At 47.7% G+C, this 16,512-nt stretch overlaps 5 protein-coding genes across 6 annotated transcripts; 2 read left to right on the top strand and 3 right to left on the bottom strand.

The window, feature by feature from the left end:
* Positions 1 to 3,193: 3,193 nt before the first annotated feature.
* On the top strand, positions 3,194 to 5,411 carry LOC133391835 (uncharacterized). 2 transcript variants are annotated; one of them, XM_061648274.1, is made up of 2 exons: positions 3,194 to 3,284; positions 3,360 to 5,411. In XM_061648274.1, the coding sequence occupies exons 1-2, from the start codon at positions 3,276 to 3,278 to the stop codon at positions 5,244 to 5,246; spliced, it is 1,896 nt and encodes a 631-aa protein (XP_061504258.1). In that variant the 5' UTR covers positions 3,194 to 3,275; the 3' UTR covers positions 5,247 to 5,411. The 2 variants fall into 2 exon arrangements, with proteins under 2 accessions (XP_061504258.1, XP_061504257.1); XM_061648273.1 differs by having other exon boundaries at positions 3,194 to 5,411.
* A 371-nt stretch (positions 5,412 to 5,782) lies between these two features.
* Positions 5,783 to 6,769, top strand: LOC3290245 (cilia- and flagella-associated protein 251). The gene is made up of 2 exons (XM_565361.3): positions 5,783 to 5,892; positions 5,967 to 6,769. The coding sequence occupies exons 1-2, from the start codon at positions 5,884 to 5,886 to the stop codon at positions 6,699 to 6,701; spliced, it is 744 nt and encodes a 247-aa protein (XP_565361.3). The 5' UTR covers positions 5,783 to 5,883; the 3' UTR covers positions 6,702 to 6,769.
* A 300-nt stretch (positions 6,770 to 7,069) lies between these two features.
* Positions 7,070 to 7,815, bottom strand: LOC4576727 (larval cuticle protein A2B). Its single transcript, XM_001237150.2, has 2 exons — positions 7,711 to 7,815; positions 7,070 to 7,639 (listed from the first exon to the last, which is right to left on the bottom strand). Exons 1-2 carry the CDS (start codon positions 7,777 to 7,779, stop codon positions 7,139 to 7,141), a joined length of 570 nt encoding a protein of 189 aa, XP_001237151.2. The 5' UTR covers positions 7,780 to 7,815; the 3' UTR covers positions 7,070 to 7,138.
* Positions 7,816 to 8,878: 1,063 nt separating this feature from the next.
* Positions 8,879 to 10,077, bottom strand: LOC1270232 (trichohyalin). Its single transcript, XM_308912.5, has 2 exons — positions 9,885 to 10,077; positions 8,879 to 9,804 (listed from the first exon to the last, which is right to left on the bottom strand). The coding sequence occupies exons 1-2, from the start codon at positions 9,897 to 9,899 to the stop codon at positions 9,049 to 9,051; spliced, it is 771 nt and encodes a 256-aa protein (XP_308912.5). The 5' UTR covers positions 9,900 to 10,077; the 3' UTR covers positions 8,879 to 9,048.
* Positions 10,078 to 12,131: 2,054 nt separating this feature from the next.
* Positions 12,132 to 12,557, bottom strand: LOC3290244 (larval cuticle protein A2B). Its single transcript, XM_565363.3, has one exon. The coding sequence runs from the start codon at positions 12,555 to 12,557 to the stop codon at positions 12,132 to 12,134; it is 426 nt and encodes a 141-aa protein (XP_565363.2).
* Positions 12,558 to 16,512: the final 3,955 nt, after the last annotated feature.

Raw genomic sequence — 16,512 nt, 5'->3', positions numbered from 1 at the left:
CTTGAATGGAAATCGTCAAATAAATGTGTGATAACGTATTTAAATTATAATGGTTAGCACTGAAACGAACAACTTATTAGAGAGTGAAGCAAATGCTGCAGGATTCATTGAGTAATTCACCCGCAACGTGTTTTATATTATACAACGAAGGTGGCCTTTCTTATCAATTACACAGCAAGGCTTAGACAAATAGCATATGTGGGTTTCGTTATCTCGGTATGTTTTTCAATGTATGACAGCATTATACGTAGCGTTAAGAGCAAAGTTGTTGCCACACAATTGTATGCCTATTTAGATTACTTCTAAAACTCAATTTAGTTCTGAAGGACAGCGCCCGTATACACATTTAAACGACGTTCAGCATGGGGTAAGAGGTGACACATAAACATGTTGGATTAATTTTCGTAACCGTCATATTTTAATACGTTGCATCACTCAATCATGAACACCGCATTTTATGACATCCCTAAGCAACCAACGTTTAAATTAAATTTCATCAAATCTTCTCTTTAATTCTCTGCTGAGGCCTGCATAATGCAATAAGCTTTCAACATCATCATTCTACGAAAATTATAGCTTCATATAGAATTGTACAAGAACGCGATGCCTTCCCCCATTCGAATGGCTACATCACGAACGCTCATCTCTCTTGGGCGATTACTTTCAAACTGCCTCTTACCGTACCGGCGTCTATGTGTGTCGCAAGCCAACCAAACCACCATTTCCAAGCCGTATCTTCTTCTCACAGAGGTTGTAAAATCAGCTGTTTAGCACCACACAACACGAATGTCAAGTGGTCCTCCCGAGAAGGTGTCGGCAGTGTCGGCCGTGGTAAGGTTTTGCGGTCCTTACCTCGAGAGCCAAACCGCTGCGCTTGCGGGAAAGGAAAAGTGTGTGAACGGTTCGCATTCGAGGCGATTTGTAAGCGTTTTTGGGCTGGCAGTTTGCAGGCTGACAACTCCCGTTTGGACTCTCTTTCATTTGGAACTCCGCGGACCGGTATCCATGAAGACGACATTTTTGTGATGTGTAGTGGGAAACCGGTATCGGTGCGATACTGGTGCTTCTGAAAAAGGTTATGGCATAACATGCATTCCGTTTGGGTCTTGGTAAGTTATACCCGATCGAAGTCGAGAGCAAAGAGACCTCCCTGCGATAATTCTAGTACGATTGAAACTCGTTCAGTTCATCTCATGTTATTCTAAATACCTTCCGGCAACAGTTTGTTTTGATCTAAATCTCGAAGGCCACTTCGACAGTCGATATCGTAGTTCGTCATCTTCTCCGGGCCAGTCCGTTGGCCTTTAGCGGCCCCGCAATGGACGCTGTCTACTTTCATTAATCAGACTAATTGCACACTACCTTGGAGAAGTTCTAGTCACTGTTGGGCACCCGTTGGCATCATATTTTTGCGGTCAGCTTGCGGTGGTCGCCTGCTCTCCGAGCCAGCTCCGTTTGTTTAGTCCGCAGTGGTCGGAGCTGTGCGGGATTTGTGCTGCACCACGCTCGTAGCGACTGTACCGACAGTTGGCAAAAAAGGAGAACCTGCAGACTGGCAGTGCTAATTATACGGTGGTCGTTGTGCGGTGTGCCATCGGGTTTCCAATCGGGCCTTGATCGCGTACCATCGTTAGCATCGCCAAGTTCGTGGTCAAAGGCTTACGCGAATGGGCTTACACTGCGCCGCTGAACTTGTCATACAAAGCGATCACTCAAACGAAGCCACACTCACTCATCTTTTGATCGGGCCAGCGCGCTCGATCGAATCTCTATTGGCAGAGCGGCAAACCGCTTTTCAATCGCGCGAACGCCGGAGACAACGAACGCGCGATTGGTAAAACAATCATTCATCTTCAGTCACTTGGCGCGTTCCAGTTTCGAGTGACACGCTGAATGAGCGGGTCGGCATGGCGGCATGGTGGAGAGGCAAGCGACCATTCCGGTGTCAAGGTGATTGTAATGGCTGCGAGCAAACGGAGGCCAGTTGCAACCGACGTCCGGTTAAGGGATGGCCTCGGGAAGGGAGTTCGATAGAAGATGCTTGCTCGAGTCGGTCGGAAGCGTTGTTCTAAAAGGAGAAGGAGGAGGGCCTTGTGAGCTGATGACTGAGTCACGAGAAACAAACAAATCCAGATGGAGTGGATTTTCCCGGACTTTATTGATCTTCGGGATTTTACAGGTGCGCTGCAATCGATGGGACGGTTAGAGCTCGCTCGTGAGGTACAGATTATTTATATATCCGTTTGATATTTGTAAACTATTGCTATACTTTGAGTGACTGAATGACGGTTCATACTTGTCGCAAAGCAAATGTTGTTCTCTTCGCCGTGAAGTCACATTCAAAGATTGTTTAATTATCATGTTCGGCCGTAACTGTTTTTGGCCACGTAGTCCTAGAGAGTATTCGTTTGGAAGTCCAGGACATGCTCCAAAGCGGATATTATACTGATGCTTACTATACGTGGAGAACTAAACATGACAGAGAGTGTTAAATAGCGCCAAAAGCGCATATTTCTAACATTACTTTAAGCTCTGTGCTTTACTACACCAGTCTAGACGCTGTGGATGACTGCTCATAGACGTTATTTCTATTTTACACCAATCGTTTAACCCACTACCGAACGCACCTCACCTAAAGCGATTCGAACACGCAATCGATTGTTACATTTTAAGGTGCTTCGGTCACGAACCCACCAGCCAACGGTGGGTCTAAATTTGGGACCCTTGGATGAAACTTCAAAGCCAAGAAGCGGCTTAGAAAGGGCTGCTTCACTTCAATCCTCTGACAGCACAACCATTGTCCGGTACATTCCCCGACGGTTTGCAAAAATTAACTAGGGGAGGCCGGGGACGATCGTAAACATGGTTGTACGCTAACAAACAGCTCGCAGCCCGGAACGTTGAGGGACAAAAAACACAGGCTAGTGTAGTGCAAGTTTCCTGCTTGCATTACAATTCGATTACGCACCTTTTTCAGCGCTTCGATGCCGATCAAAACACATAAACCCTCCCACCCAGGGCCCAGCGGTGATGCGTCCAAAATGCAACACATAATGCAAACAACATCAAACCAAAACCAGCACACTGAGCTTATAAATACCGTGAGCGAAAGTAAAGAAAGTGGTCAGTCCACTGATAGCCATTAACGCGGTAGTAGTCGTAGCTCTAGAAGAGGGACACACGCGCAGCGTTCTGGGTGGGCTCGCGCAAACAGATAGCAATCGAACGCGCCAAACACACAGTGTCCCTTCTTCCTCGTTTGAGACTCGCTCGCAATGTTTAAGGTGAGTTTCAGTGGTTTGCGCGAGCGCGACGTCGTCAGTGATCTTAAGAAATCCCTTTTCTGTATCTGGTTCCAGCTGGTGGTGGTCATACTGTGCTTCGCCACGCTGCTGGTTTCCACCGGGAGTGCACTGAAGAAAGACGAGTATGAGATCAATATCAAGCACGGCACGTTTGCCGTCCACCAGCTGCACGTGAACGCGGACCGGACGGGCACGTCGCGCTCGGTACCGCTAGCGCCCACGATTGCCCCCGGTAGTGCGAGTAAAGAAAATGTCCAGCAGCGAAATGAACAGTTCTTTGGTGCGGTGAACGCAGAACGGGGCAGTGTGGGGACGGACGGTGGTGCTAATGGTGGTAGTGATGGAGTTGCTGGTGGTGGCGAGCGAATCTCCACCACGCTGGCCGCTGCAAAGCCGACGGTACAGAGTGAAGTGAAGTCCCCGATCAAGAGCATAGACTTTAATGCCGTGTCCCCGGGGCTGGAGGAGGTACCCCTGCAGGCGACCGTGTTCCAGAGCAGCAGCCAGGGACGCGGTCAGAACCGTGTCTTGTCGTACCAATCGGTCGAGTACTATCCGCCCGAGGAATCCATCCCGGAACAGGACGCGATTGTGAAACCGATCAGTGCGCAAGACTTTTACAACACTCCTCAGCTGCGAGAGCGAGGACCGGTGCTGTTTGCGACCGAACCGACCACGACTACGACAACCGCGCCAACGACGGTGAAGCCTCCGGGCAAAGTGCTGAAATCGATTCCCAAGTCGGCTGTGGAGGAAAACGAAGAGATCTATCTGTTGCTGAAGTACGAGAATCCTCGAAAGAAATCGGAGAGTGTGGAACAAACGAACTCTAATAACGAAACAGGAGACAAGAAAACAGTGAGTGAAAATCGTGAACGAACGGGTGCGGTTGAATCATCGCGTGCAAGAACTGCCCCGCAGAACACGCGTGGAAATGCAGGCTCGCGCAAAAGACCACAAACTGAGGAGGGTCGTCAGCCCGATGACTTCCTACCGGAAAGCATCCGCGGTGGCGGAAGCTTCACAACTGTAGGTTACTTTGTAAGCGACTCCCAAGTGACCACCTCGGCGACACCCGTGTCAACTTCAACCAAGAGCTCCGAAACGGGAAGCAGCTCTTCGAACCGTGTGTCTGCTCCAAGCAAACTGCGCAACAGTTACGGTGATTACTTGAGTGCGGATTTTAAGGACTTTGAAGAGTCCATCCGTCCGATTGTGGAAAATGTTGAAGAAACGCCCGAAAGTGAAACGGCGGAAGAGGCGGAGGAAGGCACTGAGGAAGGTGGTGCCAGTGCTCCAGTGAATATCGATGCCAACATGGACATTAGCGAGATGGCGCGCATTCTAGCGGGCCGGCAAGGTGGCCTTACCATATCGGAGTTCAATCTGCTGTTCAAGGACTATCTGAAGAAGGAGTTCACGGAGCAGGATCTGGAAGATTTTACCAAGCTCGAGAAAGCTCAGCAAGAACAACCGAAGGAAGTGTCCCCGAGCCAAGATCCAACGAAATCGTTCGACATACGGGCAGAAAATGGGAAAAAGAGTGCTAAAACCAGCGCTGCTAGCTTGCCAGGACCCACGGCGGCACAGAAGAAACAGCTCGACCAGCTGAAGGTGCTCATCAACAAGGGTTCACTGAAGCCTGGGCGCAAGGACGCTAAGGTGGTCAAGATCGGGTACGGTGGATCGAAATCGTACCAGGGTGTGTACAAATCGCAAAAGTTCCTGGAGAAGGTGAAATCCGAGCGCAATCCACTGCTGTCCGATGGGTTGTGGGGAGGGCTGGAGTACAGACAGGCCCAACCGGTGCGGGAAATAGGACCGATGGCGTATGTGGATAATCCTGTGTTTGGTTTTGTTCCTGGCGGTAGGCCACGTGCCGTACTGAAGGAGGGACCTAACGGGGGCCAGAGCTACGTAAAGTTCCAAAAGATCAGTTAAACTCTCAACAGTTTTTGCTCGTCAGTAAGGTTGAGCAATTGCAAACGTCCGTAAGACTGTTACGTGTAAAATGGAATCCTAACCGCACCCCATTTTGTTACCTCTGTTTAAGAATAGCGATTAAAGAGCTAATAAATAGTTAAATCTGTTGTTGTCCTGTTAAAACGATGGTATTTTTGAATTTGATTTACCGCGGATTGGAAACTATAATTGATGACATTCATGATAAGAGCGGGAATATGAAAACATTCTGTTCCATTCTATTTTGCGAATTTTCTAGATGCGTTTTAGTTACTTCTGTACTCATTAAACAACATTGACCGTGTAAACATTGTAGTGTTGGCCTAGTAGAAGCATCTTCTTGGCAGCTTGGTAACACTCTTGAACTAAATGTTATGGTTGGGTGAGAGCTTCGTCTACATGTAGCGTTCGTATGTTAACTGGCAGGTACATTGCCAAAGGTCGGACCAACTTCTGGCGGTCGGTTGCACGAGGAAACAACTTCAAGTCACGCCATACTTCTACTGTTTTTCATTATCGGTATAAAAGCTCAAGAATGCATTCTAAACTGTACCATTCGGCTGCCGCATTTTAAGTCAGCTTCAACTTCTTTCAATCAATCCATCAAACACCAAGCATGGCAAAGGTAATGTTACTTTTCAGAATGCAGCATTTGAGGTTTTATTCAGTGTTACTCATTGTTCGTATCTTTTTTGTCAGATTTTGGTGATTCTATCTGTGCTGCTTGTGCTAGGAGCAGCCGCTCCACAGTCCCAGCAGCCCAAGGCGGGCACTCCGCTGCAGCAGCGCAAAACCAAGATGGACTGGGAGCAGCTAACAAACACGATCGAGGAAGTGTTTGGCATTACAGCGGAAGGCAAGCAAAAGGAAGAGCAGGAGGCTTCCGAGCAGGATGAACAGGAGGCTGCCGATGAGCGCAAGCGCGAATTCCTCGAACGTCAACAGGAAAAGAAGGATTCGGAGTTGGAAGAGCGCGAGGAGCGCAATCGTGAAGCAGTTGGGCGTGCCCAAGGACGTCTCCCAGCACGTGAGCTTCATCGCCGAAAGCAAGCGAGCGGGCAAAAGACGCTCGAAGGCAAGAAGAAACAACAGCAGTCTAGTTCACAGGAAGAGGAGCAGGGTGGGAAGAAAGATCGTTACTTCAACGATTTCCCGCTGTACGAGTTTTCATACGGTGTGCACGATCCGGCCACAGGAGATAAGAAGGAGCAGTGGGAAAAACGTGTCGGTGATCATGTGAAAGGGAAGTACACGCTCGATCAACCCGATGGAACGAAGCGGGTGGTTGAGTATGAGGCCGACGATAGGAACGGGTTTGAGGCTGTGGTGAAGGAGATCGATCGTATCGATGAGCGGAATCGGGGAGATGTTCGCTGGGGACATGCCGATGGTCAGGTGGCTCAAAGCTATAGCAAGCTGAAGAAGGTGGATTAAGGTCGTTGCTGAGTGTTTTGATATCAAAATGTCAAGTCTATAATAAAGAGGATGTTTTCTTTACGCTATATTTGCTTCGATAATGCTTAATTCTAGATTCCGCTCATAATAGAACCTCTGTGCAATCTTTACTTTCAACACCAACGGTTTGTTAACTACTATCCATTTCATGGTCATCAATTGATGTAGAGCATCACGATTTAATTCAATTTTCTTTCTACAAGGTATAGAATTAAACAATTCCGGTCTGCCATATACAATCAAAGGCAACCAGGCAAGTTTTTGAGTCGTAATTACATACTATCATGTGGCCAGCTCCATGCAAGTTGTACAAAATTATACGAACTCGGTTCAACGCGCTCACGAACTGCAATTGACACCATTATTATTTGGGCAGTGCTGTGTTTATTGTATTAGTAACTCTTTCGTCATTTTGATTAGTGGCCAGTTCTCTTCAGATAGCTGTAACTGTGAGCCACCTTGCCCTCCTTCTTCTTTTCAACGATCGACGGATCTTCCTCGGTGCCTTCCACCTTCTTCTCAACGTTCTTAACCGTCGCTTCGAACCCTTTCTTGCCGCTTGCTTCATACTCCACAATGCGCTGCGTACCATCGGACTCGTCAAATCGATACGCTCCCTTCACATGATCACCCTGCCGCTTTTCCCACTGATCTTTATGATCGCCGCTGATTGGATCTTTCACGCCATAACCGAACTCATAGCTTGGGCCGGATGACTTTTCCTCAACGATCGTTTCTTTCTTCTCGATTGGGGAAATCTTTTTCAGTTCTTCGATTTTTTCCTCCACTATGGTGTGCTCGGGTATTTTGTGGAAGACTTTTGTTTCGTATGAGATTAGTTTGCGTTCTTCGGACAGTTTTGTATCCTTAGCGTAGGCGAAGCATAAGAGCTCCAAAGAGACGAACAAGGCTAGGAACTGAAGTTAAAAGATGAAAATATAAACAATGTTGTTCTTTTTTAAACAGTTTTTCATTATTCTAAGCTTACCTTCATTTTTCTACAGTTGTGATAAGATGCTAGAACTACTCGAGACTGATATCGGCTTCCCCACAGCATCCATCTTTTATACCTAGAACTCGAACTGTGTGCATCATGTGGCTTCTAGATGCTTCTAGTGGGGGGAGAAAAATCATCTTCAATTTAACCTCTAAGTACACATTAAACTCCCCAAATGCCTACACTTTATCCCACGAAACACATCTTTAAGGGAATGATATGCACTCGCACCCATTCAGCACGCAACGCCCTACTTTCCTCACACTGGCAGACAGCCCCGAGCCAAGGTTGCTAACACAGCTTTGCATTTCTTTCAGACGGGGCACTACTGCCTGCCTTCTCGCAGCACCATACCCTCAGACAAAGTGTTTCCCATGGTAAAGAAAAAGCAGCGTGCGCTTGGTGTAGTCAAAGGTGCCGAAATGTATTTTCAATTTAAAAACTACAAAGTTTATGTATTGCTTCCGAACTGGGAAAGGAAGTGATCACTTTAGACGTCGCGGTTCGCTACTCGTACACGCACAGATTCGTACCGCCAGCGGAAGTTGATCGCTTAAGTCGTATAGACCAATCAAAAAAAGGGAAATGTAAATACACACGCTAGTGGGCAACATAATTTCCCCCGATCGTAACGGCTCGGAACGCCTTGCCCGCATTGAACGATGATGATTGATGCCACGGAGCGCTGGAGTCGAAGGTGAGAGTAAACAACAGCACAAAACACGGGTGAAGGTGTCGTTGACTGGCGCCCAGTACAATGCATTCGCTGGGAGCGAGATGAGGAGGGTGTTTGTAAGGGTTTTAGTGCTCCAGATTGTAGGTCAGTGTCGAAATTTGCACCTCAAAAAGGGAGCAGGCAACAATGCAAGGTTTACCGAGGCCGTGAAGGCAATTGTGGTTTAGGTATTATGGTAGTTTTGGGCTTTCGGTGAAAGAAATGGATCGTTCTATTCCCTATAATGCGTTAAAAGTAACGCGTTTGATTGAATTGTCTGGGAGGTGACAAAGCCTAACTGAAAAATGATGATCTTAAGAGCCAAAAATTGAAGTAAATGAAAGGAAGAAATATTTTGTAAATTCATTGAAAAAATATTAACTGTGCTTGAGTAAAAAAAGAATATTTTTGATGTACACAGGAAATTTGAAAGTAAACAATAGATTTAATTAGTTTTCTAAATGTTTATTTCAAACATAAAATCAAATAATTAACTCAATGGCATTGGAACACTTGAAATGATGAATAAACTGAGCGATGAACAATAAGCTACTTATCTAACTCTCCTGCCATTAAAGAAGAAAACAAAAACACACTGTCACCCCTACCCTACCCTAAATCTGTCCAGTCTTGAGTTTCCGCTTGCTCGCCTCCTGCTCCTCCTCCTTCTCCTCACCGTCCTGCTCTTGCTCCGCTTCTTCGCCTTCCTTTTCCTTCTCAGCGGCGACCTCGCCACTCTGCCCACGCTTCGGGCCACCGTTCAGCACAAACTGTTGCCCTTCCTCGGTGTCCAAATCGATCAGTCGCAAGTTACCGTCCGCTTCCTCGATTAGCAACAGATTGCGCACGCGCTGTACCCCTTCCGAAGCCTCCCCACTGCCCCCGGCAATGCCATCGATCGCATCCTCCTCGATCTCGTTCTCCTCCGGCGTGGTCTGTTCGGTCAGCTTCTCCAGCCGGGACTGGTTGACACGCTCGCGTTCACGCTGCGGCAGTCGGCCTACGCGACGCGCCTCCATGTCCTGGCGGCGTGCCTCGCGGAGAGCTTCGGCATCCTGCAGGGTTTCCTGTCGACGCAGCTCGAACTCCCGTCGGCGTTCGCTCAAGTTGTCCAGCGTTTGCAGGATCTGCTCGCGAAGTTCCTGAGCGCGCTGGAGCGTCTTTTCCCGGCGTTCGCTGCGACGGCGCTCGATTTCCGCTCGGATCGCACTAAGCACGCGGCTCGCGTTGAATCGCTCCTTGGACAGTTCCGGCTCCGCAACGGTCGCTGCCTCGGTGACGTTTTCCTTCGAGCTTTCCTTGTCAACAGTCGTCTGAGCCGCTGATCCACTAAGCCCAAACAGCATCACCGCGCCAACCAACAGAAGTACCTACGAGACACGCCAAAAAGCACCAACACGTCACGTCACAAAACCCACACACTGCTGACCGATGCGTCACCGCTACTTACCTTTGCGCTGGACATTTTGATCACCTGCGGCGTGCGTTTGCTTGCTTCCACTGTACTGCCCCAAGAAGCAATTAGAACCAGCTTAGGCGAACCGGCACGTGGGAGAGCAGAATGCAAAACAAAAAAAAAACAAAGCTACGATTTAAACGGTTCGATCGACGGCAGGGAACTGATACAGTAGCCGGGGGTTGCGCAAACTTTTATACTGACTAGATCGAGCAAACTACGCTGCCCAGGCACAAAACGATGCACCCGCCGGACTCACCACGCGCATATGAATAATGTTCCGAGCCGGTCAAATTTCGAGCAGCAGCAGCAGCAACATTTTCGGCCTAGATTCACTTCCGACAGTGCCGTTTTTACCGCTTGTTCGATCGTCTTCGATTTTTCTCGTCGATGCTTTGGTGTTTGCACCTTGGTGTGTGCGAGAGTTTCAATGCACGTACCGGCGCTCATCCAACTCCGATTTGCCGGCTGATCGCACCCCTCGCCCTGCATTGTTTCTACCATTCCACTGTTTGAGAATTGAAGCACGATTCCCCCACAACCGGCGAGCCACCGGGGGCATGTTCTTGGCTACGGTTGATCAAGCCGACCGACCGAATCTGGGGCGACTTTGGTACCGCCGAAGGATTAATCGAGTGTGATAGACGCTTTCGAAGGGGTTGCTGTTGTGTGCATTGTGTTGTTCTAAACCCTGAGCCAGAGCCACGCGGGTCGATCGATTCGTTTTCGTAGCTGATCGGTTTCCTTTTTATTGTACGGTTCGCTGGTGGTTGTGTGGATGTAACTCAGCTGCTTTAGAAAGTGAAAAAGAGTACATTTATGGAAATGGTTCAAATGTATCAGGCATTATTTGGAACATTATTGGTTGAGTTTTTGTTCAATAGAATAAAATTGAAAAATTATCATTTAACGTGTTTGAAGTTTTTCTATGATTTAAAATTAGCTCATTTGTGGCCTTTAATCTGTTTATTAAAATGCTGTAAAACATAAATAAATTACATATGTTTGGTGTACAACACCAAAGTCATCCAAACACACCTGAATATAAAACATTTCTGATGTGCAAATAAAGCTTGGGATTTATTTTCAATAAAACAAACGAATGATGCTCATAAAAAGCAATTAAATACAATGTTGCTTAAAAACCGTCCCACAAACCTTGCGATGCATTGCCCTTATTTGATAACGCTCTCGTCAGGTGTTTGAAATATTTTACATTTATTTAGTCATCATCACCATGCCGGGGCGTAATTATTCAGCATCTTGATGCGCTGTACCGTACTGCCGTCTCGTGCGTACTTGCAAGCCAGCGCAGCGCAAGCCCAAACGGGTGTCAATATGTGGAATTTACCTTTTTTAGGTTAATCCCCACCCTGTGCTGCCGCTGATTCCTTCCCAGTCGCTCTTACTCCAACAGTAAAGAGACACTTTCTTTCTTCCACCATTGGCCGATGGCGATCTCCTTCAAATAATTAAGTAAACACGACGAGTTCAAGTTCCAGTTTAGTGTTACTGTTTGGCCTCAAAAGATCACTCCTCACTAAATGGCATGCAGAATACACCCAGGAATGACGTTCCTGCGCGCGCGCGCAACCGACGCACCGCGTGAACCTTTGCCATTTTAGCAGGCGGCGTGTGACGTTTGATGCGATGTGTGACACCCGACGAACTTTTGGTGCAATCGTTGATGAAGCTCCTTCAAGCCACGAGCCCGCACCAACTTGCCCTAATGAGGTGAAACGGTTGCGAAAAAAAACACACACACACACTTGCGATTGCAGCTTCAAGCACGACCAAGCCTAGACGGTTTTATTTGTGTAAGATAGGCATTCAACCAACCGCCACAGCACACCAGGGTATGCATTTTGTATGTCCCCGGCAAGACCCCGGCCTGCTGCGAAAGAGAAAAGTACAAAGAAGTGCAAATCCAACGCTAATGATGTGCCCAGGTGAAGCGGCTTGCCTATTTTAAGGGGCACTAAAGCGGGAGGTTTTATTGCATTCAAACTTCGCATCGATTGATCGTGTATCGTTTTATGCCAAATAAGTAATTCTAATCGAAAACGACGCATTACGCACCGGGAGCTTAATTGATTGACCCGCTGGTCTAGTTCGTCCTCATTTAGCTGTCACTAATTGCACGTACTCGATCGGACCACATCGTCGCCTGCGCGGTGATGCCATCAGGAGGAGATCTCAATTCCTGGAGGCCATTCCTGGAGCTTCGCTCAAGACCGAGCCCTAGGTGGTGGCGTGCAGCATGTTGTAGCTGTGCGCGATCGTGTCGTGCGGCGTGCGGGTGCCCTTGGCCAGCGGCACGTTGGTGACGATCGCCCGGAAGCCGTGCACACCGTCGGCCTCGTACTCCACGATGCGCTGCGTCCCGTCGGGCTCCTCGAGCATGTACACACCCTGCACCCGGTCGCCGTCCCGCTTTTCCCACCGATCTTTGTGATCGCCCGTAATTGGGTCCTTCACGCCGTACGCGAACTCGTACCGGGGGGTGTGCTGGAGCGTTTCCCGTGTGCGCGTGCGGTGCTGATTGATGTCGGCGATGGTGTTCGGACCGGGGCGTATGGCTGGGAGGCTGGCAGCGATCGATACCAGCACCAGCAGTGGAATCAATCGATGCAGGACACTTTGCTGCAGTTGCAGTTGGGCCGGCATGACTGTGTGGTTCTATTTGTTTGGAAGCGAGGGAAACTGCAAGACACGGAGGCAAGACACGGAACCGCACTGCTGAGCGCTTCTCCACCAGGCCGCACACGGCGAAACTAATCGACTGAACAGTGGCGGTGCGGTAGGCACGGTTTATAAATATCTTTTGCCCATCAGCCTTCCGATTCGTGCCGGTTTCGTGCTGGTGCCTCTGCTGCTGCTCGCATTCAGTTGATTGTAATTAACGAATCGGTCAGCTGTAAATCATATGCAAATGGTACACTTTGCCCGTTCGATTCAGTGTACTTGGTGGAAGCAGTGCTTGTGGCGAGCCTTACACGAGGTAGTGCCCTTTTGCTAGCTTTGTGAGACTCTAGATTGGTTCTTTAGTAAGAATGATGTAGTAATTTGTCCCGAAAAGGAGGTCACTTCCTAAAAGCTCAACAGCTGGAGGCTCATTTTCATGGTCTTTGCTGTAACCGTTGTTTACACGTTGTTGAACAAGCATTGAAGCTACCAAAAATTGGGAATAATTTACATGTTTTGGGCACGTTAACAAGATTCCGTCTTTGTTTGCTGCGTGGTATGTTGGAACAGCGGACCCAGCCAGAAACGATCATTAATGTTTAAAGTGTTTCTAAATCAATTTTACTGTTTAATCTACTAAATTCATTTCTTTCGTCTGTAAAAGAATGGCAGATTTAAAACAATCACCCAACTCAATCGCTTCATTTGACACCTTTATGTGATGGCTGACTTTCAACGTGCCATAAAATCTGCAACATCATTAACGAAGGCCCTCGCATTTCACGCATCCATAAAACAAAAACAGTCACCACCAACCAGAGAAAGGTTACCCGTGGACGACATTTCCCACGCCGAATTTAGCGCCACTCATTTTCCACCGCACGCTTGATTTTCGCAAACACTGCCCAGTGATAGAGGCGACACCGAAAACGCGCGTGACATCGTAGTGACCATTAAAATTTGGCAACCTGCGCCCACCGAAACCATTTTTTCCTCACGTGCACGATCACCCGGGTGCAGCTCGGGTGCAAGGCTCCACCTCATTCACGATGACCAGCGAATCGAGACGAATTTTATGACCGCTGATTAAAGCTGGTCTGCCTTTTGTCTACCGGTCCTGCTGATGAGCTAGTTTTATGTTTTTTTTTGCTGTTTTCGCACATAATTTCACAGCGCAGTTTTTTGGGTGGGTGACCTCTACGCCCTGGCCGTAGTACGCGCTGTATGTGTTTGATTTCGGGCCAGCGTCTCCGTCATGGGAAAACTCGCTCTCGCTTGCCATAGCTATGCCGAAAAAAATGCCGATCTCCTCCCAACCTGGACGATACAATTAGTTTCAAATAAACATTTCAACACGTCAACGGTATCCACCGGCTGCCGGAGCGATTGTTGCAGCTCTAGCCATAATCGGCCACGTTCACGTTGCGGTGCGTGACGTGTGAGAATGTCATCGGACATCGTACCCAGTCTCGGCGGTGACCGAGGGCGACATTTCCGAACCGAATGCCGCCGTTCTTATGAAATTGATTCATTGCTTCGCTTGAGCTTGTGGAAGAGCCGGAGGATTGTGCAGGGAGTGTAAAAAATTGCATTAAATCCCTTCCACGGACTGGGTGGAGTTCGCATGAAGGCGTCGCATGAAGCAGCACAGCGGGATCGATCTTCGCCCGTCTTATGATCGATAGACTGACAGGCCAATCAATCTTCCCGCCAGGTGCCATCGGCATACGCGACCGATTAGGATCGAGATCAGCGAAGATGTGAACCCTGCAAAATGAATCCAATTCTGGCTTCATTCATATCCCCACCACCAGCTGAATGCAGCCAACGCTTAGAAGACGCCGGTTTCCCATCGGTTTCAGCTCCACATTGCGGCATTTAGCGAGAATTTCAATCGATTGCAACAAACCCCACCTGGTCCGGAAAGGTTGGCTCCGAAAGGGTCGCGGACCCTTCTGCAACACTCCGGGTGACATGCCCGGCCACGTGCCCCGACCCCGGCTCGGTGCGTGTACGGTCCGAAATTGCTCAAAACATACTTTAAACACGGCGCACGGATAATAACAGTAATGATCCCTGCATCAACCATGAATCACGTCAAATCAACGACTAAGAGGTCAGCGCGGCGGGACAGCCAGGACAGGGCGGCGGCGGTGGTCTGCCCTGTGCGTCGATTTGGTTTCTAAATCTTTCTAAACGGAACTGCCTGAAGGGACGGGAGGCCTTTATGAAAGGCCCGTATGTGTTTACTATTATTTTTGTTTATCACTCCATTTTGCGGCCCCCAAAAGCCGAAGGGCGTTGTTGTACGTATTTAGCAGAAATAAAACGGTATTTAGCTCGCCGCAGACTCGCTCAGTCAGCTCGTTTGGCTCGATTACTTACGTGCATGAGTGTTTTTTTTCTTCTTCTTCTATTTCTTTAACTGTGTCGATTTGGCCACTGCGCCGGACGTTGGAGACGTTCGCACGCAAGATCACGCACACGGAGTGATCCAATTGGTTGGCGTTTTGCGGCAAATTGGTTTCAGCCTTTTAGAGCCATCGGCCTGCGGCGGCTGCTAAAGCGATAGAATGACATAGTGCGTATGGTAGGAAATTGAGCTTACATGTGTAGGGTGTTTTTTTTTACCTCACTCTCCTCTCATTGCAATTCCCTCCACTTCTCCACAAAGGTTTGATGTAATTCTGCTCATGCTGGCTACCTTAGCTACCTTTATGGAAGGTGAGCTATGTTTTCTCACTAGCGGCTAGTGGGTTGCACCTTCGTGCGACTGGCAAAAGTTTCGCACAGTATTTTCACGCATCTTATTGACCAGTTTGGGAGAGGATCGGTTACCTTTTCAAGTGGTTTTAGTGCTTTATGTCAACCGGTGGACGTGAAGCGATCCGCGCATGATTGTGGAAGGTGTGTTTAATTAAAAAACATCGCATTACGAAGGATGATTAAGGCGATCCGGATAATGCTATAATGCAGAAATGTGTGTTTGTGTGGTGTTTTGGCATTAATATGAGTCCTATTAGTACGGTGGATTTCTATTACGTAAGGTGGACAAATTGTCGAACAAACGAGCAACTCATAGCTATAACTTTTGATTAGACTAATCCATGGAACAGTTCGTAGTCGTAGTTTGGAAATGTAATATCTCTCTATGATTTTAATTATATTTATTGCAAACTGACTTATAAAACCCTGAATGTGTGGCATTTTTTAAATATTTGGAGAGGATCTCTATGCAATTTAGATCATGCGGAGGAAAGCTTCGATTTGAAGCACCCTCCATCCCAATTGAGATATAAATTTGATCAGGTTGATAACCTGCTCAATTTGTGCATTGAAATACATGAAATTGTGGGTTTGTGTGTGATTAATCGTGTTTAAAGCATAATTTGGACAATCTTCTCTTAATGAACAATTGTGTTGAGTTCATTTTACATTCATTCATTCATTTTGGTATTTGACAATGTAAGAAGTATGATTTATTTGTCGTTAGCTATTGCGAATGAGTGTTTTTCAGTGATGGCTACATGACCAATTAAAACGATCGGTAACGTTGTTTTCTTGCGGAACAAGAAGAAAAGGGGTTGTTCTAAAACTCCCTTAAACTGGTGCAGGAGGCTCCACTTAAGGGAAGCTTAAGGCTCCACTTTAAGGGAAATAGCTCGAAAGCACAATTTTCGTGCTCAAACATGTCAATTGGGATAGTACGCTATTTTAGTACATATTGCATTCAACTCCACTTGAAAGCTCTAGATAAATCGCAATTATCTACATTTAGGCGCTTAACCACTAAGCTCAACTTAAAATACAATGGGGCGGTTTCGCAGTACAGTCGTTAACTCGTACAACTTAACAACATGCCCGTCGTGGGTTCAAGCCTAAGGAACGTCTGTCAAGGCCTTTGACTATCCGACTTCATGACACTGAATAAGTCACC

The sequence above is a fragment of the Anopheles gambiae genome, chromosome 2 (genome assembly GCF_943734735.2).
Source record: "Anopheles gambiae chromosome 2, idAnoGambNW_F1_1, whole genome shotgun sequence".
In the NCBI taxonomy this organism is placed as follows: domain Eukaryota; kingdom Metazoa; phylum Arthropoda; class Insecta; order Diptera; family Culicidae; genus Anopheles; species Anopheles gambiae.
The sequence above is the reverse complement of the archived record's forward strand: the minus strand, read 5'-3'. Positions and strand labels throughout refer to the sequence as shown.

Excerpts from the sequence above, each read along its gene's own strand:
- LOC133391835 (XM_061648273.1), top strand. The coding sequence starts at position 3,276 with ATGTTTAAGGTGAGTTTCAGTGGTTTGCGCGAGCGCGACGTCGTCAGT.
- LOC3290244 (XM_565363.3), bottom strand. The coding sequence starts at position 12,557 with ATGCCGGCCCAACTGCAACTGCAGCAAAGTGTCCTGCATCGATTGATT.
- LOC4576727 (XM_001237150.2), bottom strand. The coding sequence starts at position 7,779 with ATGCTGTGGGGAAGCCGATATCAGTCTCGAGTAGTTCTAGCATCTTAT. Across the intron at positions 7,640-7,710 it reads ACAACTGTAGAAAAATGAAG|TTCCTAGCCTTGTTCGTCTC; the intron begins GTAAGCTTAGAA and ends TTTTAACTTCAG.